The 27,564-nt window shown below is 41.5% G+C and overlaps 1 protein-coding gene across 1 annotated transcript; it reads right to left on the reverse strand.

The window, feature by feature from the left end:
- Window positions 1–431: 431 nt before the first annotated feature.
- HACD2 (3-hydroxyacyl-CoA dehydratase 2) lies at window positions 432–25,910 on the reverse strand. Its single transcript, XM_068407818.1, has 7 exons — window positions 25,707–25,910; window positions 19,046–19,163; window positions 18,673–18,691; window positions 14,152–14,240; window positions 5,011–5,132; window positions 4,149–4,327; window positions 432–1,809 (listed from the first exon to the last, which is right to left on the reverse strand). The coding sequence occupies exons 1-7, from the start codon at window positions 25,835–25,837 to the stop codon at window positions 1,727–1,729; spliced, it is 741 nt and encodes a 246-aa protein (XP_068263919.1). The 5' UTR covers window positions 25,838–25,910; the 3' UTR covers window positions 432–1,726.
- Window positions 25,911–27,564: the final 1,654 nt, after the last annotated feature.

Below are 27,564 nucleotides of genomic sequence, written 5' to 3' on the forward strand. Positions count from 1 at the left end.
TGCAAAGGTTTTTTTTTTTAAATATAGCTCTGACAAGCATAAACCAAAATCATGGTAAATCCAGCTCTCCCTGAGTGCTAGAACAGAGAGCCTGGGCCGTTAGTACTTGCTGGCTATGTTTAGGGACAGCTGCGATGCATCAAGCAGAAGTAACTGGGCCACTTCCAGGGGGAGGTGCTGGCAGGCACAGCACGAGACTAGTATTGCAGGTACCATGGTAGTGGTCACACCTTGTTTATGCACTAAATCATGATGGTGCAAGAGGGAAGCCAGAGAAGCCCTTGTGTTGTTGTCTAGTGGCTCTGACTGGGTGAAGACAGGACTATTCGACTATCAATTCCTTACAGAGCAAAGATCATAACCTACATTTCCTTTTGCTTGGATATCTGCTCACTTCATCCCTCCCATCCCGTCCCCCGCCACCCCCCGCAATCAACAGTTTGTTCATAACTTGGGGCACTGCTCACACAGCATTAGTGCATTCTGCCTTGCCACAAGGTTTTCTCAGTTCTTTCATTTTCTGTTTTACCTTCCCAAGGGAAGACTTAGCCTGAGAACCCAGAGAAAGCACCTACGAAAATTTAATTTTCTATGGTCTTCTGCTCTTTCAAAAGAGCAGATGAGGGAAGGCTTGTCCAATCTGCAAAAGCAGCATGTGACACATGAGATAATCTGCTTTCAAAGAAGGAGCTTATGACTTTGCAACGTATCAGAAGCTGAGTGCCTGGAACTGCCTGCTTGGATATGCCAGAGTGATATGCATTAGTCACTTGAGAAAAGTTAGGTTGAGGAACGAGGCCCTCAAATGATTCCACAGTAGACCAAATAGTCCTCAACACTGAAAGATGAGTACCACTGAGATAGTGGACAATGATTAGAGATGATAATTTAAAGTAAAAAAGGGAGAACTGCACCTGTTTCTGGATTACCTGCCTCCTTGCATTGTTTAGATTCATTACTGATATCACTAGAAATATTAGAGTTAGTATTATTTTTTTTTTAATATTTTAAAAAGTATCCAAGGATGCAGTACTTGGAGGAGTTTAAATGTTTCAGATAAGCATTATAGCCTCTGAATTAACATTAGCATTTGAGTAATCAGCTTAAACAAGATCTTCAGAGAACACACTCTGGTCAGACACCCTACTGTTTAAATTCCTAAAGAACCACATTCCCCTCATTTCCCATAATTGGTTTCCTGTTCTTGTTCCCATCACCTTTTAAATACACAACCTACTTTTCTAAATTCAAACACTTTGCTCGGATTACATTGTCCACTGGAGTCTCTGACAAAATCCTGTAGTATTCCAGAGCATATTGTTTGCTTTCACAGCAATACATACAGTTTCTGGCATGCAGTCAAGCACTTAAAAAAAAGATGCATCAGTAATATAATCCCAACTCAAGCATTTAGTGGGTACAACTTCATCACTCATACTGCAACCTTCAGGCATTTAGTAATAAATGAAAACCATTTAGCACATCATTTAAGGAAAAGGCTAACTGCCAAGCCATATAAAGTTTAAAAGTTTTCTGAAGCACTGCAAGCTGAAAATTATTTCAATGTTTTACGTTGTGGAATTTCAGTGAAATCAGATTTATTGTTGCTAAATTATTAGTCTTTTACCTCTGACTTATTTTATCCTGGTATGTTCTTTACAAATGTGCTGGGTATTGAAAATCTGCAGCATTTTGATGTTTGAAAAGTTCTGAAAAATAGTTGGAATTACTCTGACTTCTTGTGTTCTTCAGTGTGGGAGAGGACCTTTCGCCTCTGATGTAGCATATGAAAATACAGCTGGGGAAAGACTGAAGAGAAAACAGACTTAAATAAAAAATACAAAGTGAGGCTTACATGTCAATGTAAGATGCACAGTCAGATGCTCAAGGTCAGCAATTCTCTATTAAAAAGGAAACACGCTTATCTGCTTTCATATCAAGTAATCTATAGCCTTTTATTCTTTAAAGAGAGTAAGTGAAATTGTCCTTAAGCTTCAGGTACTACTTTTTTATTCCTAGAGCAATCACATTTTTAATTAAATGCAAAATGCCTTATTTAACTCTGCATGTACAAGCAGGATGACAAAAGCTTCCTGAACTGCACATGCTAGAAAGAAAATACACTGCAGGGAGGAAAACGTCCTTCTGAAAGAATGACATTTCCAGATTTGTTTCATTTCTTATAATGCTAGTGTCACTTTTTCAGGATCTAAGGAACTCTCTTCTCTCTTTATCCTCCATGCAAAGCTTTTTCTCCTCATATGCTAAGACTACATTACACAATATGTTTACAGAACAACAAAGTATAGGATGGAAAACATACATACATAAACACCAAAAGCTAAAATTGCCATGAGACACTAAACCTTTGTGAACTGTATGAAAATAAAACAAGGTCAGCATCAGCCTAAATTATCTCAATTACACATGCAAAGTGTTCATCATAAACATAGGTCAAAGTCTATTTAATTTGCGTACTGTGTTTTTTTTATGTCAACATTTTTCTTTTGTCTTTCTTTACCCTATATTTCTTTTCCTGACTGTTTCCCTCCTATCCTGATTCACTCCACCAGTGTTAAGGAGTGAATACAGCCGTCCAGAAACGTAACAAAATACAGAGCCCCATAGTTTCTCCATTAGAAGTCTACGTAATGGGGATCCATTATATGCAAAAAATTTAATGACATCTTTTCTAGGAAGATGTCAATTTTGACAGACAAGTACTAAACTAGAGATTTAAAGTGATATAAATGGTAAGATGCAACTATCAAGAATGTAAAAACTCAATTTTTAATGACAGTTTTCAAAGCTTGCTCTCCTTGTGATAAACGTTCACAAAATTTCCAAGGTCTTCAGTGGGTTTAGAAGGCGTAACTCCTGTGTAGGTACCTTTTATGAATGAACAACCAAACTACGGTACAATCAACGAATGCAATGAACATTGCTTTTCTTGTACCTCAGCAATACCACAGGAATACCTTCAAGTGAAAACGCACCTAAGATTGCTTGAGTCCAAGCAGTTGGTTCTCAGAGTTAATGTACCAATTCACAATAGCAATTAAAAAAAAAAATAAAAAATTTAAAAAGACTGCATTCAAGTTACACATCCAGCAAATGATAACAGATCACAGAAAATACCTCATTTAAGAGACAGCATTTTAATGGAGAAAGAGGGCTAAAACTGTTACTCAGGTTCAATGCGGGTTCTCTCCCACATAGCCTGTCAACTGTGATCTAGCTACCGCACAAGAAGTAATTAATACTCCTGGTTATTTTGACTAAAACAAAAGATATTATTCTGGCTGCTTGGATTTAGTAACATCACCGTTTCTGGAGGAGGGGGACAAGGAGAAACAAATGCATGAAAAGTAGTTTGGGTTTTTGTTTTTTTTGTTTGGGTTTTTTTGGGGGTTTTTTTTGTTTGTTTTTTTTTTAAGAACAGCTGGAAAAACTTATGAACCTTGATGTCATAATTACAGGATGGTTCACTGAAAGTGTAAGTGCTTGTTATAGACAGCCACACTACTGAAATTTAAATCTTTGAATATCGTTTATCATTCTACACAAACAACAAGGTTCATATAAAGACATCTGCAGAGATAGCTAACAGCAGCATTATCATCACTACATTATTCTGCGTGTTAGACTTTATTTGTGAATTTAAATTTGTTAAAGGCTTCCATGTTCCTATTCCCCATTGCAAAGCAGCAACACCAAATCTTCAGTCTATAGAAACGTCAACCAGAGATTATGTCAATTCAAGTTAATTTAACAGAAATAGTTCCCTACCCACAAACGCAAAAGCAGTGTTCTTATTCCTGATAAAGAAATAAGTCTTAAGAAGCTGTTTTGAACTTTGTTCTCCTACAAGTCTGTAAGTGGAGGGAAAAAAATATGAAGATGTCAACATTTGCCAAGAAGTACCACAGTTATTTAATATTCCAAGTGTAAGAGGAATAAACATGTATTACTGTTTTGCAGGTGTTGATAGAAAGCAATCCCTGCAGTTTTTACTCTGACTTTTTTCTTTAGATAACTTTCAAAATTAATTTTGCAAAATTAGTTATATGTATACTAATCCCACAATTACTAGCTTTTCCTGTTACAGTTTTTAATATTAAAAAAAAGCCTAACAAACTCATACTTACTTGGAATGTAAGAGATCATAACCAGGATCAGGAATGTATAGTAGTCAAAAGAAAAATTGTACTTGTTAGGTAAACTAATGGAATACAAGCCAGACTGCCTGACGAAGGGTAATGCAGCATATATTGTGAGTAATTCGCCTGAGACTCCCATTGGATACAATACTATAAACAAAGTGTACCTAGAACAAAACATTTATGGAAAGGATTAAAAGTTATGACAAACTCTGACAAAGCATTTGTTAAATGCTATTATGGATATTCAAATTTTAAATTCTCAACACAGTATTTATTTCCTTTAGCTCTTATTTGATTAGAGCATAGCAAGGTGTGAACATTATTGCAAGATAAGTATTCAAATCAGCAATCAGTTTGAATTATTTAAAGATTACTTTTGACAATCTCAAAACTATCCTTAAAACTGTTCTCCCCCACTCCAACACACTTTGTTACTTTGATCTCTGAACTCTTTGGCAGAGGTCATTATATTACTTAAAATGAGGTCAAACAGAGCTGATATTAATCAATGCACTTACAGATTGTTTCAAGAACAACCCTTGGATTCGAGGGTTATTGTTAAATGTCAGTTTACTTCCTGTTGCCCCTTACTGTTAAATGTCAGTTTCTGATAAACACAATCACTTTGTAAGTGAGACTGAGTTCTGACAAACTACCCTTTCAGCTTACAGTGTAATAGGTTTTTTTAACCCAGAAATCTGCTGGAAAGAAGCTAGAAAGTCACATTCACAAACAGGGCAATTACCTCAATGCAGAATCTTATTTTTTTGTACTGCAACTATTTTACAAGATAAATATCCCTGTCAAATCAGTGCTTTAAGGCTACAATTTCTATTATGCCACCTACCTGGCCCATTTGATGAGATAAGGGAGATGGTTTAACAAGCTAAACGTATAAAAAGAATAACGGATTATCTCAGTGATTGTCCAGGCCACCACAAACAATAGGACACTATCTTCAGTTTGTACCTGTACGAAAGAAAAAAAGCTCAATTTGAATTCAAGCGTTACTAATTACTCAACAGACCCAAGAAAACCTCAAAGAAATCAATTCCCACGGGTTGCTTTATTGCATCATTTTAGAGAACAGACCTCAAGAATGAGCTTAAAAGCACCATTAGTAACAACAGTAAAAGACCCTTCTTATCATGCTCCATATTTTTCTGGTTGCTTAAGAACAGCTCTGCTTGGTGATCAGATAACTTAAGACCTCCCATTCTATACACGGTAAATTAGTACAAGAAAACCCTGAAATGCTGAGAACAACTCATAACTCTTCCCATTCCTGCACAGTACCAGCTTCTATTTCAGTCCTATGATTGCTTCCTAGTGCAGCAAGCAGAAAGGATGCTAACACATTAGTCTAACACTCGATATCTGGTTTAGACTTTATATTCTGATCCTAGTCTGTGCTACTTCTGAGTAGAAGCACTGTTTTCCTCTCTCTACAGATGAGAAACTGGGTCCTAATTTTGAGCAGTAGCAGAACAGCTAACACCAGGACATAGGCTGTGAGAAGAAAGAGAAGCTCAAGTTGTCTCACCTCAGGTAAGCTTGACAACTGCCTGCCTCACTGTTCCTTGCTCCTTTTTCTGCTTACTGTGTCCAGCATAGCTCCTCTAATGTTACACAGAAGGCATTATTATGTTTCACTGCTTTACACCTCTTAGAGCTTTTATTTCAGACACCCATCACGGAACCAGCTTTTACTCCCTTCATATTTTGAAGGTTAATGTTCAAAAGCATGTATTTTAAAATGAATTATTAGATTTATTAGATTTGGAAGCATAATTATGAGGTTTAAGTTTCATATGGAATAACACTGAAGAAGTAGTATATAGGGTCACACACCTGCACTACAAACTCTTGAGAGAGCAAACATGATTTTTACGCAGCCCTCCCTCTCCTTGCCTCCCCTTCAACAGAATTCTCAGCTTTATGAGTACCTTGAGCCCAAATTCAGTGGACCGTGGTACACTCTATTCATCTTAGGCAAAGTACATGTACAAACAAAAAAAGGAACAAGGAAATATATGGGCAATCAGAAACCTTTTAATAGGAGGGGACCGATCATATATTTGTGTGTAAAAACGCTCTTGAGGATTACCCATAAAAAGCTTTCTGTTACAGACTACAAAACCCAGAAAGATTTATACAGATATCTTGGGATATTCTGGAAAGTAGAGCTGCTGTTAATCTATATTCTGCTGCGTATAGCATTTCAAGTCACTTTCATTGCATTTTGCAGCAAATGCACCTTGTCCTTTTTCCACACGAAATTCTGATAACTTGCTTATATATTAATCTCCCTTACATCATCATAAAAGAACAAAATCCAGAACTTATTTGAAGATTTTCAGAGAAGAGACCAAATCTGTTTTCACACTCTTACAGGATCCTAATCTTGTTTGGGGTCTGCTTTATAAGCAAGACTTAGTTCTCAACCTGGAAAAGTTAACACTTCACAGATGCCGCTGTTCCCAAGGAGCAATACGCTTCACAAGCACTCCAGAGCTGCATCTTCTGGTCAAATCAGGAGTAGCAGCTTAGTGAGTTCATCTAAACCTAGGTGTCACAGACTTCAACCCGTGCTTTGAAACTCCACTTCTTTCCCTAACTATTGAAGTCAGTAAAAGCAGCAAACAAAAATTTGTAGCTTGAGTAGCACCCAAGGTCAAAAGCAAGGACAAGAAACTGTGAAGCTAACAATGAATGATACACGTAGAAGTAGAAAATCTGGCAGTTACAATCCAGTTCTATCACAGGACTTCTGTAACACTGCCATCTCAGGTCTAGTCTTTCCCATCTACTTTAATATTAGAACTGTGTGTAGAAGTTATTAAAACAGTTCACACCATTATAACACACACACATACAACCCTGTTAAGGTCACGTAACAAAGAATCACTGATTGTGCCTTTATAGCTTGTGTCCCTATTTAAGGAAGAAAGAATACTGGAAATTGGTGGTAGTTTTCATACGAAAGCGACCTATATGGTTTTCAAATAGTTCCATCCTGTGCCGTAAGGAACAGAAGACTACTGTGCATTTTATCATCATATTTTAACTACATTCCACAGCTCATCATTAAAAAGTATGCTTCTTACACACTAACAGATCTGTCAGAAGTCTGTCACTATTAGAACATCTCCTTGCGGACTGACAATTTTTCAATACTTCAGATAAAGATGTCTGAGATGCACACTATCGAACCCCTGGGAACTGATTTACAAAACAGTCTCTCAAGAGTCTTATTCACCTAGGCACTGCTAACGCTGCATTTGTATTGTTCCTCTTACAAGTTGAGGGTAAGGGGGATAGTACAGCCAACAAACAGCAGACACCCTTTTAAATAAGCCACTAAGCCCAATGCTGCCCTCAGAACTCAATGTCTCTTCCTCTGCTTTTTCATGCCAGTCTTTGAAGGAGGTGTTAGATAAAGTCAAAGCACATTTCACCCTTTATTTACAACTTATTTGTCCAACTGCTGTAATAAGGGTCATCATACCACGGGCATAATTTTTTGGCATGTGTTTCAAACCAATTTATCATCAAGGAGGATCCTGAATATATTTTAGCTTATCTTCAATACTATGAAGAGCAGACAAAGTTTGTTAAAATATAAGAGAATCTGTAGCCTTTTAAGATGCAAAGATGAGAACTGGGAATTGACAAAATAAAGCCTAAGAGGTTTTTGCTGTCCTTATGCATGAAAAGGGAAATTCTGTAGATTTTTCCACATTAAGAGTAACAGTTTGACAAATTATTTGCAGAAAATTTCAGCTAAACACATAATTAAGCAATCCGGTGCAGAAGAGTAAAACCAGCAGCACTATGCAACTGTAATGATGAAACAGCACATCTCCCTCCAGAGTGCTCGTTCTCTGGGACATCAATTAAAAAAAAAAAAAAAGAGGAAGCTTCACAGTAGGCACAATGGGCCTGTCAGACATTTGTGTTATACAGTATTACTCAAATTTTACACAGATGTAAAGCAGTGATGAATCAGGATTTTCAACTGCACTCACCCATTTAGCACTCTGAACTTTCCAGCATGGACTTCTTTTACTACAACTTAGTCTTAAATATCATCAATTAAGATGCTCTTCCTTCTTCAAGCATGCTGTACTACTGATTGAAGACGTCAATTCACAACTGCAGATACTGGAGTCTTAATTACTACCTCAATACATGTATATGCGATCTTCACACCATCCCTTTTGACAGTCTGTTCTGGAAAGGCTCCTCTAAATACATGCTATGCTTGTCCGCAACTTATCTGTAACTGCACCCAACTGGAGAAGCATTAAATCACTGCTGACACCATTTTTTAATTACCCATCAGAACTGGATGCGGAATTACCTATCAGAACAGAACTCTATGAAGGCCTGCAGTGATGTCACCACATGATCTCACTGTTCACACACATTGAAAAATACAACTTTGAACTGAAGGGCACCTTCTGGTCTTCTATGCCTACTTTCTTCTAGTCTTTCATGCCAGCCTGCTCATTCTCTTCCCTCCTTTGTAGGAGAAACAGCACAATTCACCAAACCAATTCCTTTCCAATGTAGTGACAGAACAATTAAAAGTACCGTATTACATGCCAGGCCCTCCTCCACCAAGCTAACAGCTACTCATATGCTGGAGGCAAGGGGAGTCTCTTTGCTACCCAAAGAGGTGTGCAGTGCTTTAACATTTGCCATGCTTTAACATTTATTATAAATACTTTCATATTGAATTTAACAACACATCAGCACTAAATTCAACAAAAAGCACAAACATGTTAGTGGCAAGAAGCATGCTTCAAATCACATCACATATCTAGAAGTGTATTCTGACAGAAAGGAGGGATGCAATACAGATGTTTCTTCTTTTAACTATATTATATATGAAAACAGTCTGATACTGAACAAGTCTCACTCAAAAAGTTAAAAAGGAAAACTGCGTTTTATTTTACAAGAACCTCATCATGCAACTGCATAGCTTACAAGTTCCATAAAGCTGTGTGAGAATTTAATCCTGGACTTCACCATGGAGCTCACTTGTGCAGACAGTCCTTTAGAAAAAGTAGAACACTCGTGACACTTTCAATACATCTCCCCAGGTGAGACAGCATGCTCTCTGGTTGGGGGGAAGGGGAGGGGTCAGAATACAGCCTCTTCATTTGATTTATTTGCTCTAAGTCACAGGTGAAAAACTCATCACAGGATTCCTCATCCTTACCATTCTTATTCCCACTCTCTAAGACGTTAAAAAAAAAGCAACACATAATACAGTCTCTTGCAAGACTCCAACCAAAAGACCACACAAATGTGAGGAAAAAACTGCGTGTAATATTGTTGAAATAATCCTTGTTAAAAAAATCCTTGTTAAAAACTGTTAAGCTGAACTTGTTGCTCACATTTTCTCCCATTTTGCTCATTTTCTCTGGTGAGAATGTGGGCATAAGTTTCAAAAAACCCAGCCCACAATTATTTTACAGACTTCCCTTTGATGGCTAACAGACAACACATGGAATAATTCTAATCCACGCAATCCAAATTTTAACATTTGGGTTACTTCAAAATCAGGAGGCAATTCATAAAAAGAGATTATTGCTGTTCTTTATGAAGCACCAAGTATCCCAACATTATACAGGTAACAAGCAAAACTACAGGCATATTTCTTTAAAAATATTTTATAGATGTATCTAAAATCTGATGTCTTGGGATTATGGCTTTTTTTTTTTTTGTTCAAAATCTAGTATTTCTCTCCAGTGAATTAACAGAGACTGGAGTACACTTATTTGCACCAAAAGTGAAATCCATACTGAAGATAAGTATTTAAAAAAATTTGTGTTTATTGAGAAAAATAACATTCCTCCACTTGAAATAGCATGAAACTAAGGCTCGACATGAACAAGCATCATAATATCAGAAAGGGCTGCTAATTATTAGGAACTACAGTGAGTTATGTTACTCTACACGTGGATGGATGCTCTGGTAACAGGTTTGGAGTAAGGAAGAGAAAGCAACTTCCCTAAAGACTTGGTAATGAGACAAGCTCATTGTTCTTTGATAATGGCTGGTTTTATAAGACACCAGGCGTGACGGTAATACATGGGAAAGGTTTATGTCGTAAGGGCAAAAGGGTTCTGGGAGAGGAATTAGCAGGGCTCATTCGGAGAGCTTTAAACTAGATTCGAAGGGGGATGGGGTAGTAGCTGGGCTTGCACCACTAGGGCAACGCTCTAGTGCTGAGGTAGACCAGGAGGCCTCCCATCCCCCTGGGGTGAAATCGGTGTGCTCAGCTCGCTCCCTGAAATGCCTGTACACCAATGCACGCAGCATGGGGAATAAACAGGAGGAGTTGGAAATCCGTGTTCAGTCGGGGGGCTATGATCTAGTGGCAATTACAGAGACTTGGTGGGACACCTCACATGACTGGAATGTGGTCATGGATGGCTATGTCCTGTTCAGGAAAGACAGGCCACTAAGGAGAGGTGGTGGAGTTGCTCTTTATGTGAGTGAGCAGCTAGAATGTACTGAGTTCTGTCCAGGGACGGATCAGGAATGAGTTGAGAGTGTGTGGGTGCGAATTAAGGGGCAGGCTGGCAGGGGTGATACTGTTGTGGGTGTCTATTACAGGCCACTGGATCAGGATGAGGAGGGTGATGAGGCCTTCTACAGGCAGCTGAGAGCAGTCTCGCAATTACAGGGCCTGGTTGTCGTGGGGGATTTCAACTACCCTGATATTTGCTGGGAGGACTACTCAGCCAGCCATCCTCAGTCCAGGAGGTTCCTCCAGTGCATTGATGATAACTTCTGATGCAAATGGCGGATGAGCCAACTAGGAGAGGAGCGCTGCTGGATCTTATCCTCACTAACAAGGAGGGTCTGGTTGAAGCGGTGAAGGTTGAGGGCAGCCTTGGTTGTAGTGACCATGAGATGGTAGAGTTCAGGATCTCATGTGGCAGGAACAGAATAGCTAGCAGAATCGCAACCCTGAACTTCAGGAGGGCCAATTTTGGCCTTTTCAAGCAATTGCTAGGGGAAATCCCATGGGACAGGGTACTAGAAGGTAAGGGGGCTCAAGATAGTTGGTTAGCATTCAAGGACTGCTTCTTCCGAGCTCAAGATCAGAGCATCCCAGCAGGTAGGAAGTCAAGGAAGAGTACCAGGAGACCTGCATGGTTAAACAGGGAACTGCTGCGCAAACTCAAGTGGGAGGGTGTACAGATCATGGAAGGAGGGGCTGGCCACTTGAGAGGAATATAAGTCTGTTGTCAGAGGATGTAGGGAGGCAACTAGGAAAGCTAAGGCCTCCTTGGAATTAAACCTTGCAAGAGAGGTCAAGGACAACAGAAGGGGCTTCTTCAAATACATTGCAGGTAAAGCCAACACTAGAGGCAATGTAGGCCCACTGATGAATGAGGTGGGGGCCCTGGAGACAGAGGATAAAAAGAAGGTGGAGTTACTGAATGCCTTCTTTGCCTCTGTCTATACTGCTGGAGGCTGTCCTGAGGAGCCCCGGACCCCTGAGGCCTCAGAAGAAGTCAGGATAGAGGAGGAATCTGTCTTGGTTGATGAGGGCTGGGTCAGGGACCAATTAAGCAACATGGACGTCCATAAATCCATGGGCCCTGATGGGATGCACCCGCGGGTGCTGAGGGAGCTGGCGGAAGTCATTGCTAGGCCACTCTCCATCATCTTTGCTAAGTCGTGGGCAACGGGAGAGGTGCCTGAGGACTGGAGGAAAGCGAATGTCACTCCAGTCTTCAAAAAGGGCAAGAAGGAGGACCCGGGTAACTATAGACCGGTCAGCCTCACCTCCATCCCCGGAAAGGTGATGGAACAACTTGTCCTTGGTGCTGTCTCTAGGCACATCAAGGATAGGGGGATCATTAGGGGCACTCAACATGGCTTCACCAAGGGGAAGTCATGCTCAACCAACTTGATAGCCTTTTATGAGGACATAACCCGGTGGATAGATGATGGTAAAGCTGTGGATGTGGTCTATCTCGATTTCAGTAAAGCGTTTGACACGGTCTCCCACAGCATCCTCGCAGCTAAACTGAGGAAGTGTGGTCTGGATGATCGGGTAGTGAGGTGGATTGTGAACTGGCTGAAGGAAAGAAGCCAGAGAGTGGTGGTCAATGGGACTGAGTCCAGTTGGAGGCCGGTGTCTAGCGGAGTCCCTCAAGGGTCGGTACTGGGACCAGTTCTATTCAATATATTCATTAATGACTTGGATGAGGGAACAGAGTGCACTGTCAGCAAGTTCGCTGATGACACAAAACTGGGAGGAGTGGCTGACGCACCGGACGGCTGCGCAGCCATTCAGAGAGACCTGGACAGGCTGGAGAGTTGGGCGGGGAGAAACTTAATGAAATATAACAAGGGCAAGTGTAGAGTCCTGCATCTGGGCAAGAACAACCCCATGTACCAGTACAAGTTGGAGACAGACCTGTTGGAGAGCAGCGTAGGGGAAAGGGACCTGGGGGTCCTAGTGGACAGCAGGATGACCATGAGCCAGCAGTGTGCCCTTGTGGCCAAGAAGGCCAATGGCATCCTGGGGTGGATTAGAAGGGGTGTGGTTAGCAGGTCAAGAGAGGTTCTCCTCCCCCTCTACTCTGCCCTGGTGAGGCCGCATCTGGAATATTGTGTCCAGTTCTGGGCCCCTCAGTTCAAGAAGGACAGGGAACTGCTAGAGAGAGTCCAGCGCAGAGCCACGAAGATGACTAAGGGGGTGGAACATCTCCCTAATGAGGAGAGGCTGAGGGAGCTGGGTCTCTTTAGCTTAGAGAAGAGGAGACTGAGGGGTGACCTCATTAATGTTTATAAATATGTAAAGGGTGAGTGTCATGAGGATGGAGCCAGGCTCTTCTCAGTGACATCTCTTGACAGGACAAGGGGCAATGGGTGCAAGCTGGAACACATGAGGTTCCGCATAAATATGAGGAAAAACTTCTTTACGGTGAGGGTGACCGAACACTGGAACAGGCTGCCCAGAGAGGTTGTGGAGTCTCCTTCTCTGGAGACATTCAAAACCCGCCTGGACGCGTTCCTGTGTGATATGGTCTAGGCAATCCTGCTCCGGCAGGGGGATTGGACTAGATGATCTTTTGAGGTCCCTTCCAATCCCTAATATTCTGTGATTCTGTGAAGCTCCTTCAGACATTCTCCATGACAAACCACCAAAGATCTTATGGATATAATGACACTAGATGACCATCTTACTTCAGGCAGCCGTTCTGACACTGGCATCAAGACTAATTTCTTTTTTTTAAATGAGAAGAAAACCAGTAAGATTGGTTGGCTAAAGTAACAGCACAGATGCGGCATATCCGGGCTACTAGAAGGTATTCAGATGACATGAAAGAGTCAGTCAGCATGATCTGTATCAATTAAAGCATGTTTAGATTTTAAAATAACTGTCAGGAATGATTTTCAAATAAGACTGCTTCCAAAAGATTATGCAGAGATTTCTATAAAGTACAGGAATATTTGGTGAGGTAAGCAATGAGGAAAAACCACGCAGGCCCCAAAACCCACCTACACTTGCATATAAGAAAAACAAACAAAAGACAGAGGGAAGATTATCCTGGAAAGTGATAATGAAGAACATCCAGGCACTGCTGTGCACAGTTGAGGGGGAACTTCCATGTGCCATGGTAAAGAAAGCAAATTGTGTATGAAAGACGTGGCAGTAAAATTCTGGATTCCATATTACACACTGGAACCTCTTTAACTTCCAGTAAGGACTGCAAAATCTATTCAGAAGCTAGATGTCTTACAGCGAGAGAATCAGACCTCAGTCTGTTTGATTGTCAAGTAAAGATGACATCAGATTTATTTTTATTTCTTTTGATCCACAGAAATTCATGTAAACACCTTCACGTTGGGATACAAACAGAAGTCATTTTAAGGAAAATAAGACAGCGATCAACACTTGCTTTTTACCATGGGCCATTAGTTTTTCTGTCTGTTTTGTAGCTTAACTTACCTCTTTTACACTATGTGTTACTGCCCACGTCAGGAAAACCCTTGACATCACTTGGAAAGCAGTCAGAACAACAGAAGAGGGAACAATGCCTGGAAGATATTTTGCAATTAGTAAATATTCCTGACTATTGGGGTGGGAGGTGGGGGTGAGGAAGTAAAACACAGCTAAGCAAAGTCCAGTTATTGGAAATTTTTCAAAGGAAAGCATTTAATTTTTTAAATTTGAGAGTATGAAGTCTGTCCTGTGGTGTTTACACAGCCTAATGCAATGCAATCCCCTGAAAAGACTTCATGCATCAAAATGCAAATAATGCAATCGGACTTGTTGCAATCATAGCACATTCCTTAATACACAAAACAGCTGAATAGGACGAGATAACTTCAATCAAATAGCTTTTGGGATAGAGTCTTTCCAATAAACCCTGTTTGATTAAAATATCCAAGATACTCTTCATTACTGTGATTTAAAAAGTAAAAACAATAAAGATGTTTTGCACAGTATATCCCAAAAAACAGCAAGCAAAAAGTATAACTACTTTGAAGAAACACTGATCTAGCCCATATTCTGATAGAGACAAAGTTTATAAATCCTTCCTGGGGCTACAACTTTAAAAAAAAAAAACAAAACAAAACCCAAGGAACAGATGATGCATTGGTAGGTAGAGAAACATTTTTAAGATTTTCTCAAGGAAGCAGATTTCACTGGTTCTTCTAAGCAAGTTCTGAGGTGCTGATTAAACTGCCACTAAAAGGATCCTGCACACCCAGGTCTGACAGAGCAGGAATAGTTTTAGACTGCAAGATTAAACAAAATTTCTAAACTTCAAGGACAAAGTTTTATTTTCTCCCAATAGCATGCTGAGGACAAATGAAAGAGCAGCTGCAGCTCGTAATACACAATAAAAAGTGCTTCTAAAACTAATACAAACCACAGCAAGCAACACAACAGCCTCAGAAAGATGTAAAGACCCAATTGGAAAGTGGAAGATGAAGGAAGAATAAGGAAAGCCAAAAGCAAGTTTCATTAGAATTACTTTCAGTCACACAGTCATCATGTTAGTCTTCTTTCAGAGTAAAGAAGGAAAAATCCTACAAACACAGCTCTCTTCAGTTTTATCATGTATTGTTCATAATCTAATTTCTCAGGGCAGAATTTCTGTTCCTCAGACAACACAAAACGGGGGGCTATAAAATCACACAATCTGCACTCATTAAAGGCACACTCCTACGATATAAGAGACCCTTTCTTTTATACAATTTAGACCATCTCTTCCTAAGCAAGATAAACTAACGTTCTTGCAAAGGAATCTACAAATAAGCCAAAAAGACTGTGTAGGAACCATCCAAGATCATCTCACAAGTAACACAAAGTTTTTCATTACAGCCAAGACAATGCCAAACTGTGCCAAAACCAGATCAAAATAAGCAATGCACCAGCTACAATTTACGTAAACTTTACTTGCCTCTAATTATTTAGTCTTTGCACTGAAAAGGTACCCAACAGACAATTTTAAACTTGGTATTTTTAAAAACATCTGTCACCACTTATTCAACACTGCACGTGCTAGAGCGGTGCTTGACAGAGGGCTCAGGTCCAGAACACCAAGCAGCAAGTAAGCCATGCCCAGACCTCTCCCAGATCCTGGACTAAGCCTCCCACCTCCAGCAGGAAATCCTCCAACGCCCAACAAGTGCTTCCCCTCTCCCAGGGAGTTCCTGACTGAGAACAGGCTGTGTGCATAGCTTACACGTGGAGCCCTTGTATCCCTCCTAACTGAGCATGCTAAAGCAAAGCCTACCAGTGCTGACTCTGGCTTACCAGAGGGTTACTGGTAAGCAACACTATGGTAGGAAGACTGGTACTGAAGTGATTCTGTAGGCTGGGACTGTACTCAGTCTTCTTTTCTCCTCCACTCCCTTTAAAAACTCCCTGTACTACTATTGCTTCTTAATTTTGGTGGCTCTTATCACCTCCTTCCATAGCAAGTTCCTCCAGGCAGAAGCTCTTCCATGCTATCAATGCCATTCATACACTTGGATTTTGTCTGCTACACAAGTCAAGGAACTGCATGTTCACTTTCCATTTGCCTTCACCCTCTCCTCTTGATCTCTGGGCTACATGTTACCTCCTCTCTTCATATAGAGCTCTCCTTTATTTTTTAAATCTTTGCCACATGCCAAAGTTCTGTTCTCAACCATGCTTGATAGAGACATTCCCCTAACAATCTTCATATTTTGAAGAACTTGCCTCACAGATGCTAACATTTCAGATTCTACTGAAAAGATGTGGAGAAAAAAGTTATGCTGATACACACAGCCATCTGTCACAGATAAGCTCCTCTATTGACAGAGAATTACAGCTCTAGATATAGTAATTAGTTTAGCAGGAGCAAAGGAATCTGCAAATTTCCTGTTTCTCCTTGCACAGAAATTTTAACAGGGTCAGTAGGACTACAGCAGACAGCAGCAGTGCATGCAGCTGCGCAAAAAAGCCTCATTTTATTTAGCTGACAAATGCTTCCAATTAGCAGGAAAAAAAAAAATCCATGGGCAGTTATAATAAAATAAGTGGGTTTTTTTGTGAAAAACTTTGCTAGGGAAAGCAGAGATACAGTTATAATGGTATAAAATGTTGCAACATTCCACTAATGGCTCTCTTCACTAATATTAAATTGTGCGACTGAGGATAACATGGCCTAAATGGATCCACATCTCAAATCAACCAAGCCAGGATTATTAGCTTTGCACACAGACAGGCTGGTAGGGTCATCTTGTTTGCTGTTCTGCACCAGCCTGGAAGGTGAAACACAGGACTCTCTCCTGCTATTCACTGATTTGTGTGGACATATACTCTAAAGTGTGAGGAAAGGATAATCTGGTTAATTTTTTTACGTTCTTTCTTAGATTTGTACTAGTAAACACTGGCATCTGCACACAAGTTTAGCTTAAGAAAACAGCAGAGCATTACAGATTTAGGATGGTAAAATAGCATTTTATTTGCAAGTTTTTTTTCCCCAGTGTTCTGAGAATTAACTCATCCTTCTTGCCACTTGTTAAATTGGACTTCAAAAGTTTCACATTTTATTATTAATTTTTGACAAATGCTTTAAAAGTAAGTATGGTTTATTCTATTAAAAACCAGTAATTGATATTTAGTAAAATAAAACAGTATTGGAAGGACCACCTTGGCAGCACAGGCAACGATATGACACATATAGCTTACTCTGAGAAGCCTGTACATTAATTTGAGTATATTATCATTCACTTCGTGGGATGATCTGCACACAGTCTACAAACTGTCTGTTATAAGAGAACATTTTCAGAGTAGCAATTACTCAGGAAGGGCAGAACTACTTTATCAAACACAGGATTAGGCTGCCCTCTGCTGACAAATTTATGTATATGATTCCAAGTTTTCCAACTACCGTATTTGGTTATTAAAAAAAAAAAATCTTTTGCACAGGAATTCAATATGAACCTACTTGTACCATAGTGATACACCCTTCAGCATGTAGATTGTTTATACGATACGTGAGCAATAGCAGGTTTGTAGGTGCAGTTTTAGGAACCTTAATGCCATCTTACTCCTTAAATAGCAGCTAGCAAACGTTCAGATAGGAGCTCAAACACTGACATTTAAACTCACAAGACCACCTACCTGAACCTAAGCCTGGATTGTTTAGAAAAATCAGAGTTAAGCAAAGGTATGCAGACAGGCACTGCTCCCTTTTATAGCACACTGGCTTTGATCTTGCCGAGACTGTGACACATCATCTACTCTACGAACAAAACATCCAAATGCTGGGGCCAAACTGTTCACTACTCATGCCGACTAACAAAGCAGATGAGATGCAATCCTGTCACTCAGACACGAAGCTCTTCAGGTTGACTGAACCATGACACTGTTACGGACCCCAGACCACTTATACACAATTGAGCTCCTGCCACCAAGCTAACAAATCAGCCTCACAGTACAGGCTAATAAGAACTGCCCAGTCGAGTCTTAAGTAATTCTTACTGTCCCAAACAGTTCCATTAAAGTCCAGCTCAATCTGGGATAAAGAGTGGTTACCCCTTCCTAATTTTACAATGCGTATCTATGTTCTGTGGATGTGGGCAAAGTTCTAGTGCTTGAAATGTTCTTTTTATTGGAATTTAAACTACTTCCAGCTAGAAATTTTTCTTTTTTTTAGGAAAGGCAGCTTAGTACAGAAGATTACAGGATGTAGAGATGGAGAGTAATGATCTACTGTAAAACATTTATAAACTGCTCAAAGATTTGTAGCATTGGAAGGATCTAGATAAAAATAGAATGTCAAGTAATTGAAAACCTGTTACACTATTTTCCTTTTTGTGATGTAACTTGTCAAATTATTTAGTAAAAAATTGGAATGGCAAAAATTAGTGAGTTATGCAAGAATTAGACCTGGCAATTCACAGACCATAACATTTTTAATGCTAATATATCACTAAAACAGCAGTCTTCTATAAAAATAATAAAACTGAAAATTTGCAAGCTTACCAAATGCACAGTGCAGAATCTAGAACAAAAAGAAAAATTCAAATCACTAACATTTCAAATCAAACAATTCAGAAACACATTTAGTTCTATCACAAGAGCTTAACATTCAATATTTGTATTTCAAAGATTAAGCTTAATATCTAGCTCTGCTGCCCAAGCTAAATAGCAGACAGTAAGATCCCTCACTGCTTGCTAAAAGGAAAAATTCAGCATGTGTGTGAGGCATATTTCTTATGTTTGCCCTCAAATCACTATAAATGCTAATGAAAAAACAGGTACCTAGAAAGCACCATTCAACAAAGGCTGCCTTGTTTCTCCTAAAGAAAACACTCACGCAAATATTAGTAACTCTAGGGAAGAAGACTACACCTACCTCAAGCAAAGCTCCAGTTTGGAAGAATTTCAGGGGCTTTTCTATTGAATAGTAAAGGCTATGGTAGCTACCTTTAGCCAGGTATGCTCGAACTAGACCAACTGCAATAACAAGCCATCTGAAAGAGAGAAAAAAAAGTCTAAGATAAGGAGACATTAAGCCGAGCATAAATACAAAGAAATCCTTAATCCCTCTTTCAATAGCTGAGAAAGCAACAGACGTGTAACTGTCATGAAAGATAGTAACTTTTTACCTACCCTCTGCAACACTGAAAACATTAAATATTTGTATTCTCTGCAAATTTGTTGAAGTTAAATATTATGCATTTTTTAAACATCTTTCAGCACCAACATAATACCAGTATCTTTAATGTCTAAGTTTACTTTTCAGTGAGCTGTATTTAATTTAGTTATGGAATGTAGTCAGGACATTTTAAATACGACTGACATCACTTTTTCTTCAGTTTAAGTAGAAAATCATTTACCACTAGTCAAAGATCTCTTACCATAACTTAAAGAAGTCTGATATACACAATTAAGATTCAGAGGGCATTCGTTTTAATGTTTCAGTTCAAAGTAAACCCTTAGACTTTATGATAGTCCATCCTGCTTAATTGCTAGCATATATTTTATGAGAAACAGTAATGGATAAGTAACTGCAAAGAAAACTGAGCCTGCTAAAGCCCTGAAGGCAGTGACAGCCATTCCTGTCCCAGCTTTCCTTTTTAAGCAACAAATATATCTAGGCCTATATAAGTAGTGCCTATATAACTGCAAATAGACTATAAACAATGTGACCTGATAACCTTGCTGATTTTCCCCTCAGGTAATTTAGGAAGCAACCCTAAAAGTTCTTCCTCCAGTCCTGGCTGATGCAGTAACATCTCCACTACCACAGCTGTCCCGAGTTAGCGTTTGCCCAAAACCTTGGAAATTCTTCAGTGAAGTCCAGGACAAGCCACAAAACTAAAGCGGGTACACTCTGGTAAAACACTTTTTCATTTGAAATTAGCACCTATAGTTAACTTTAGTTTGCAATTGCTTGTGGCAAACATGGGGAGAAGGGGTTGATCAACGAGAAGTGGGAATCCTTACCAGTGGCTCCCAACTTTTCACTGACAGGCTCATCCTGGCTGCCTTGCCCTCAGCTACTCTTAATGCCACCCTGCTTTACCTCCACCTCCCTCCAAACCCAGAAGTGCTGTTACAAATCTTGTGCTAACAGTCACCACGCATCTCTGTTAACAATGGTGCACCTCAGTGGAAGCGTGCGTAGACATGTAGAAAGTCCCCTAACTATGCAATAGCTTTTTAACCTTTGGAAAAAAAAAATCTGCAGCTGTGGTTTTGTAACAGGGAAAATGAAGAAATTCTCTTAAATTTACAGCATATTAGATGCTTACAAGTACCACATTAGCTTAGGTATTATGAAGTATATACAAATACTGTCCCAAATGTAATAGTTGTTTGAAATACACTGTAAAGTTCAGATTTTACAATAATAAGTAACTCTGGCATCCAAGTTTGTGTTCGTAACAACATTTGTTAGTACAGCTGAAAAAAAGCTATTTCATTTCTGCCTGGACTTCTCAGAAGACTAGCACCAGAGAAAAGCAGCAGCAGTGGGGAAAAGAAATGGGGAATGAGAAACAAGCCCTCCCTTTCTTCAGCAGTAACACGTTCCTTCAGTTAAAGCTGTCTTGTGAAACCAAAATACAAACATTTGCCAAGTAAATGCTGCTTACAAAGAAAGAACCAGGTTAATTTGGTATTTGGACTTCAGTGTAGAATAAACCAGTAAGCACTATAGTATTAATGACTCTCCCTTGCAACACTGACTGCTTCTCTTTTAGAACAGTAAATCAGAGCAGGTCAATACTGTCCTCTTTGTATCTGTCAAGTTTCTTTATTTTTCCTATTCTTCCGTGTTTGTTGAGAAACTTCGCCGAATTGAGCAATTTCTCAGGTTGCACAAGATACCAGTTCTTGGTTGTGCCTGCAAACTGTTCTCACCTTAACCCAAGAACTGGTGAAGTACGTGGCTCCCAGAGAAGCTCCAGCCCCTTGCTCATCTCCACCCCACAACAGATCACTGACTCCAGAAAGGCCGTACTTTCCATTCCCAAAGACCACATCCCTCTCAATAATAAAATTACTGTTCTTCAAAAATATTTAATACAGATCAAAGTATTAATCCATACAAAATTAAAAGCTGTGCATACTTTGTGTTGAAGCTTTTAGTACCTCTCTCCTGTTTCTGCGATTCTTAAATAGCTCTTCACCCCCTATGACTACAGAAAATGGAATAGGAGTACGTGAAAGCGAGGAAGATCAACTGAAAAACAAACCTGGTGAGAAGTTTAAAAGGGCAGAAGGCACCACTGTCACATGGAAGCTAAGCTATAAGTTAGTTTTTCCAGCTTTCTCTGACCTAGACACTGAAGTCTACCCGTGATACCAGCTGGAGTTACATTTCATTAAATTACACTGCCATGCATGTAAACTTTAAGCTCGACTCTTACACTCTTTGATTAATCCAAACTAAGGAATATAAATACACACACACACAATTTAATTTTTTTTACTTTCTGTTGCTCAGACTTGATAAGCAAGCTTTATGCTCAGGTCCTCATTTTAATTCCCTTTATTTCTCTTAAAATTATAAAAAGGTGTTTTCTTATGCAAAGTTTACTGAGGTTCTGCATCATTTATGCAAGAGAATACAGCAAAGCTACGCAGTTAATGAATCTGAAAAGGGAGAAGTGTATTTTGACTCTCAACAACCAGCCACTGAAGACATGGACAGTGAAACTTGTAACCCAGAACACTGATAACATGAACCTTGACAAATTCAAAAGCTGTTACATTAAGATCTATCTTGTTGAGTGAATTCCTTTTGAAATTCATTGTCTATACCACCATCAGCTACTTCTACCCAGAAGTACTAGTCAGTTACGGCACTTGACTAAAAATAAGAAACATAATCACATCTTAAAGCAGCTTATCAAACATCTACACTCAACTCCACCAGCATGCCCTCCCTCCCTGCCCCCCCATTATTCTGTGATTTCAGTCAACCATGGGTTTTAGGAAATAATTTCTATGCTGCATCTATGCGTCCAGAATGAGCTTCCTATGCCAGGTCAGGCATGACTACATGACTTCACGCTGTGATGGGACAATAACAGCTTGACCGAATGCAACAGAAGAAAGATGCAATGCTCTCCACAGCTTAACGCTTTGAACCATGGTCAAAAAAACGTGAGCAAGTACAGCTGGGAACCAGCTGCAGGAGTGGTTATTCCCTGTTGTGTCATGTTGGGCCCTTTTCTGAAAGAAAATACCCAAACACGTGAACCAAACAGCGAGTGCATGCAGCTTCATTTCGGGACCCACAGCTATAGATACTTTTTCTACTCTTTTGCTCTTGCAAAAACAATTATATTACTAGGAATCTGTGTACTACATCATAACATTAGAAGAGTTGTTATTTTAGAATCAATGCTTTCTTCAGCTAAGTCAAGAAAAATGCAAGTAAATACAATAATTATTCCTAGATTTTTCAATTCTTACTTGATCCATTTTAAATAAAGCTCATAGCTAAGACAACTATGGTTTTAAAACATTTACTCTACTACCTGTTTATTGCATGACAAAGCTGTGTGTGCTTCAGTTTAAAAGCCACCTTTTTGTAAAACAAAACCAAAAGAAAACACTTTAAAAAAATCCCATGTGCTTTACAGCATCATATCATCATCTGGGCATCTTCAAATTTTTGGTGTGTTCAAAATTCTCTTTCCAACGCAGTGCTGTCTGAGAAACTAAGTCGGAGACTTGATGATCTTAAAGGTCCATTCCAACCAAAATGATTCTATGACTGACATGGGGACAGTAACTAATTACTGCCACCAGCTGTGTATCAATCTTTCCATGTGAACAACTGAGCTTCTGCCAACTAACTCCTGAAAACCCATTTTATTATGAAGTCTTTTAAAAAGAAGAAAATAACTAATTGAGGTTTTTTTCCTAAGCTCAATGTTTTATATTGGGGAATTTCAACAGTGTCCAGGGGAAGCAGAGAATCCTCATCCATTTGAAGATAAGTTATCAGTCAGAGCCCTTAGTGACCTACCCCAAAAGAACGGCAGTGAGTGACAACGCAGAGATATGAACCCTGATCATGGGACCCTACGGTAGCTCCCCAAACTGCAGAAATCATCTGATCACAAACATGCCTAGAAAAAAGCAGCTCACGTTAAAGCACCATAAGCCACATCTCACCCAAGACTGGTATTTTCTAGGAGGTTTGGTATAAATCGGGAAAACAGGTAACATCATGATCAAGATTTACCTGACAACAGGACATTAAATACAGCTTTATGCTGTTTATTTCTGAGTTTCTAACACTTGGATTTGTTCTAATTTTTTCTTCTGAGGAAGGAGAAATGCCGTATGCTCAGGAACTTGCCTGCCATGATAAAAAGTTCAGGACCTTTAATGAAACTTTCCATTTATACTGCAATTTCTCTCTCAGGTTTTTGAGCTCTTTTATAAACGTAAGTGAATTAAATATGAGCAGCTCAATGAGCAGGCAAATGCTTTTACTTCTAAGAAGAGCTCAGAGAGGTTAACTTCCTAACACTGTGCAGGGCTACGACAACAAAACTGCAGAGACCTCCTGACTGCCTGTGCTGCGTTGTATTGCTCATGTAATTAAGAACTTCTGAAACAAGAGATTAATTTTTATCAAGCTGGTGGGTAATTATCATTCCCCTCTGAGTGAAATCCCCTGCAAATCTCATATGGAGCCATAAATCTGGTTAGCACCTCCACTTCACAGTTACACCCCTATTGGGTAATGGGTGTAAGGAGCACCTTACAAGAACTGAGCTCTCCCCTCCCAGCTACCTTTGTTCCACCTAAGTGTAACTATCTTATAAGCTGAAATAGCACCAGCTGTCACCAGCAAAGACAATAATCATCATGTCCAATTGCCTTATTAAAATAAATCGTATCTATATTAAGTCTACACTAATCTTCTGAGACTAGTTTGTTTGCCTGACTCCTCACCCACCAAGGATTTATCTAGCGGAAAACAGGCTCATTCGGGATCCATTTTAAAGGCTCTTTACTCCTCCCACCCAAATATCCTCAGTCTTTCAAAAGATTATTTCACTTTTATTTGGATTCCAGTAAGACTCTACAGCCCCTAAAAAAAAAAGGAAAAAAAAGTCTCCTTTGTCTTAATTCAGAGTCCCCAGTTGTTGCTATTTTTATTTTTGCGCCTAAGAACACACCCCGGCATGCACCAACCGGCCCAAGTCTCCGTTTTGCTACGCAGGGCAAGAGCAGAGCATCAAGCAGGCCCTGGAGCTCACACGTCGCAAGCAACAGCTTTCAACTTCACCCGAAGTACAAAGCAGCTGAAGGGCTTACAGGGAAATCTCGCAGGGCTCTAAAGGGCAGCAGCTTTGCCCTCCTAACTCCTGCTACGGATAAACCCCCTTCCTTTAGGTTCACCTCTCTACTGAAAAGTGCTGGAGTCCACACTACAGACGTGTGAGCGAGAACAGTGATCTACACAATCACCTGGATGAGAAAGTAGTTGCAAAGCAAATTAAGGTGCCGATTATAAAACACAGCAGTTCCCCGAAGACACGCACGTGTGCTGTTCTGTTAATTCGTTTTGGAAAGGGCACATGGAAGAGGACGTGCCACAGAGAGGCTCGGCCAGTGCTGAGCGGGCTCATACCCCCGAGCTGCTGCCGTCCCGCTAGAGCCTCGCACAGGCGAGGGCAGCACCAGGGACAGGCTCCGGGGGACACCCAGGGACCCAACCTTCATCGGTGCCGGGTTATCGTGGAGAGAACCGAGGAAGCAAGTACGGCAGCGTTACGTGTGCGCACAGGAAACCCCTCTCCAGCATGAGAAGCAGCAAGAGAGGGTTTTGGTTGTGGTTTTTAGAGTGATCGAAAGTGTGAGGCGTGAGCACTGACTGCACGAGGGACAACGGGACGGGCAACGTGCCTCCACCCGATGCTCGGGCAGGCACGGCTCGAGCGGCAGGCACTTGAGGGTAGGACGGGGACAGACAAGAGAAAGGGCACAGCGACAGCGGACACCCAGTGAGTCCGCCTGGCCCAGCTCCCTGCGGCGCAGAGGAGCTCCTCTCCCAGCCCTGCCCCGGCCCCGGCCCCACTCCGCCCACCGGAACAGCGCCGGGCACCCAGCCGGACCCGCACGCACGGCGGGCACACACGGACACGCGTGCACGCACACACACGGCCGCAGCCCGTCCGAGCGGGGCACCCCGCGCTCGCAGCTCCTACCCGCTGCCGCTCCGGGAGCCCTCCGACGGGACGGGCTCCGCCGAGCCCGATGGCGCCGGGGGGAGCCCTACCCGCCGCCGCACGCAGAGGGGCCATAAGAAGCGGCGGCGCCCGGTCGCTCCCCCGCCCCGCCAGGCGGAGGGCAGCCGGCGCGGGGAAAGTTTCCCCGGTGCAGAGGAAAGCCGTCGGCGGCCGGAGGGAGGGCGGCAGCCCCTGCCCCGGGGAGGCGAGCGGAGCCTGAGGGGCCGCGGGGCGCCGAGGGGAGCGACGCGCCCCTGCCAGCGAGACCCCCCACAAGCGGCCGCGCCCGGTGGCACCCGCACGCCCCCTTACCCCGCCGTCATCACCACGTTGTAGATAACCAGGTAGGCCGTGGCCAGGGCGCCCGGGCCCTTCCTCCGCCGCGGCTGCTGGCTGCCGTAGCCGTTGTCCGCCCGGCTACCGCCGCTGCCAGACCCCGCCATGTTGCGGCGCTCCCGCGGCCTCCGCCCGCTCTCAGCGTACGGCCGGGCCGTGGGGCGGGACCTCCGTCGGCGAGGGCGCCGCCATCTTGGAGGCGGGCAGGGCGCTCCGCGCAGCCGTGGGCCCGCCCGCCTCACAACGCCGGGAGCGGGCAGGAGCGAGGGGCGGCGCTGCTGCCGCCGGCCCTCCGCGGGGACGGTGCTGCGTCCCCGCGCCCGAGGGGCGCCCTGGGTCTCAGCCGCATCCTCTGGTGTCTGCAGAGGGGAGCTCAGAAGCGTGAACCGGGAGCGGTGGCCGGTTCCTGGGGAATTCCGCTTGACCCGCAGCGCTGCTCCGCGCCCGCCCGCGGGGAGGCCCGGCCCGGCGCTTCCCGGCCCCGTCATAAACGACCATTTCGATCACATTTTAAAACAGGTTACAAACGCCCCTCGGTGGTCTCACGCCTGCAGGAAGAAATAGGTCTGTCATTTCCTTAGAGAAATTAATACCGTTAGTTGCCAAGGTTATTTTAGGACTATTTAGTAGGTTTTTCTCCCTTTAATAAGCTGCTGAAGCCGAGCATAGCCGGAGCTGCAACTCATTCTCTAATGAAGTTTTATACAATAGAAAAAACCTGGGTAGCGTTACTGTTATGGCAGCAAATTCAAGCATCCTCTTTAGGGGAGGTGCAACTAGAACTACCCTCCCAATGAAAGGATGAAAATCGATCTTTTTTTTTTTTTTTACTCTACAGAAATTGTAAATACTCAGTGGCGTTACTTCTCAACTCCCAGAAACAATTTTCAATTTATTTTTCATGCTGGTTATGGTGCAGTTCCTTTATGAGCAGTGCAGAATAACAGCGTAAGTCTCCCTCCCCGTCCCAGGAAATTCTGCGCTCTCGTGTTTATGTGGCCTGATAATGTCATGGCATTACATGCACATCTCTTGCAGTCTAGGGCTCAAAATTCTAAGATTATTTATGAGAATTTCATTTTCAAATAGCAATGTTTTAGTGCAGTGTTCCAATAAATATTCCAAGAATTTTAGAGAAACAGATCATTCATTGTTCATGTCTATAAATATAAACATTTTCTATGTTTTCAAAGCCCGACACTCAATACAGAGGAGAGAGCTATGAAGTCCTGTGCAGTCTTCCTTGTGAGCAAAGAGAAACAGCGACACAGAAATCTTGACATGCCGTGCATACAATTAGCAAAGGTCTCTTCATCAACCAGAAATGTGCACAGGACACTTGGGTGGTTGGACAGGCCTGTAATTAAGTAAATAGAGCTTATGCAAATTCAGAAAGAAGAGTAGTGAAAAACAGCGTCCAGTCCCAAATTTTCCATGTCTCTTGAGAAGACTGAATTTTATACCAAAGAAATAGAAGAAGAATTAAGTGGTCCATCTTGGGCAGTACCAGTGTCTTGCATAACCCCTGCTACTGGGGATTGTTTCAGCCCTGCCACACCCCAAGAGTGGCTCTCTGCAAACCTTATACAAGCAAGACAGGGTTTATTAGACCAATTAGGATGGCTGGCAAAATGAGACAGGATTTCAAGTACATAAAATATCCTTCTTCAGTGGAAATAGAATTCTATTCTTCAAACACCACAAAAAATTCAAGGTCAAATGCAGCTTGGAGTCAATTGCTCAGAGTTGAATTAGATACGTATGACATCATTTTTGAAGTAGAGGTCGTTGTTTCCTGCAGACTAAAAGGGACGTTAATAGGAGGCAACGGGGA

This window comes from Nyctibius grandis, chromosome 9 (assembly GCF_013368605.1).
Source record: "Nyctibius grandis isolate bNycGra1 chromosome 9, bNycGra1.pri, whole genome shotgun sequence".
NCBI classification, from domain to species: Eukaryota; Metazoa; Chordata; class Aves; order Nyctibiiformes; family Nyctibiidae; genus Nyctibius; species Nyctibius grandis.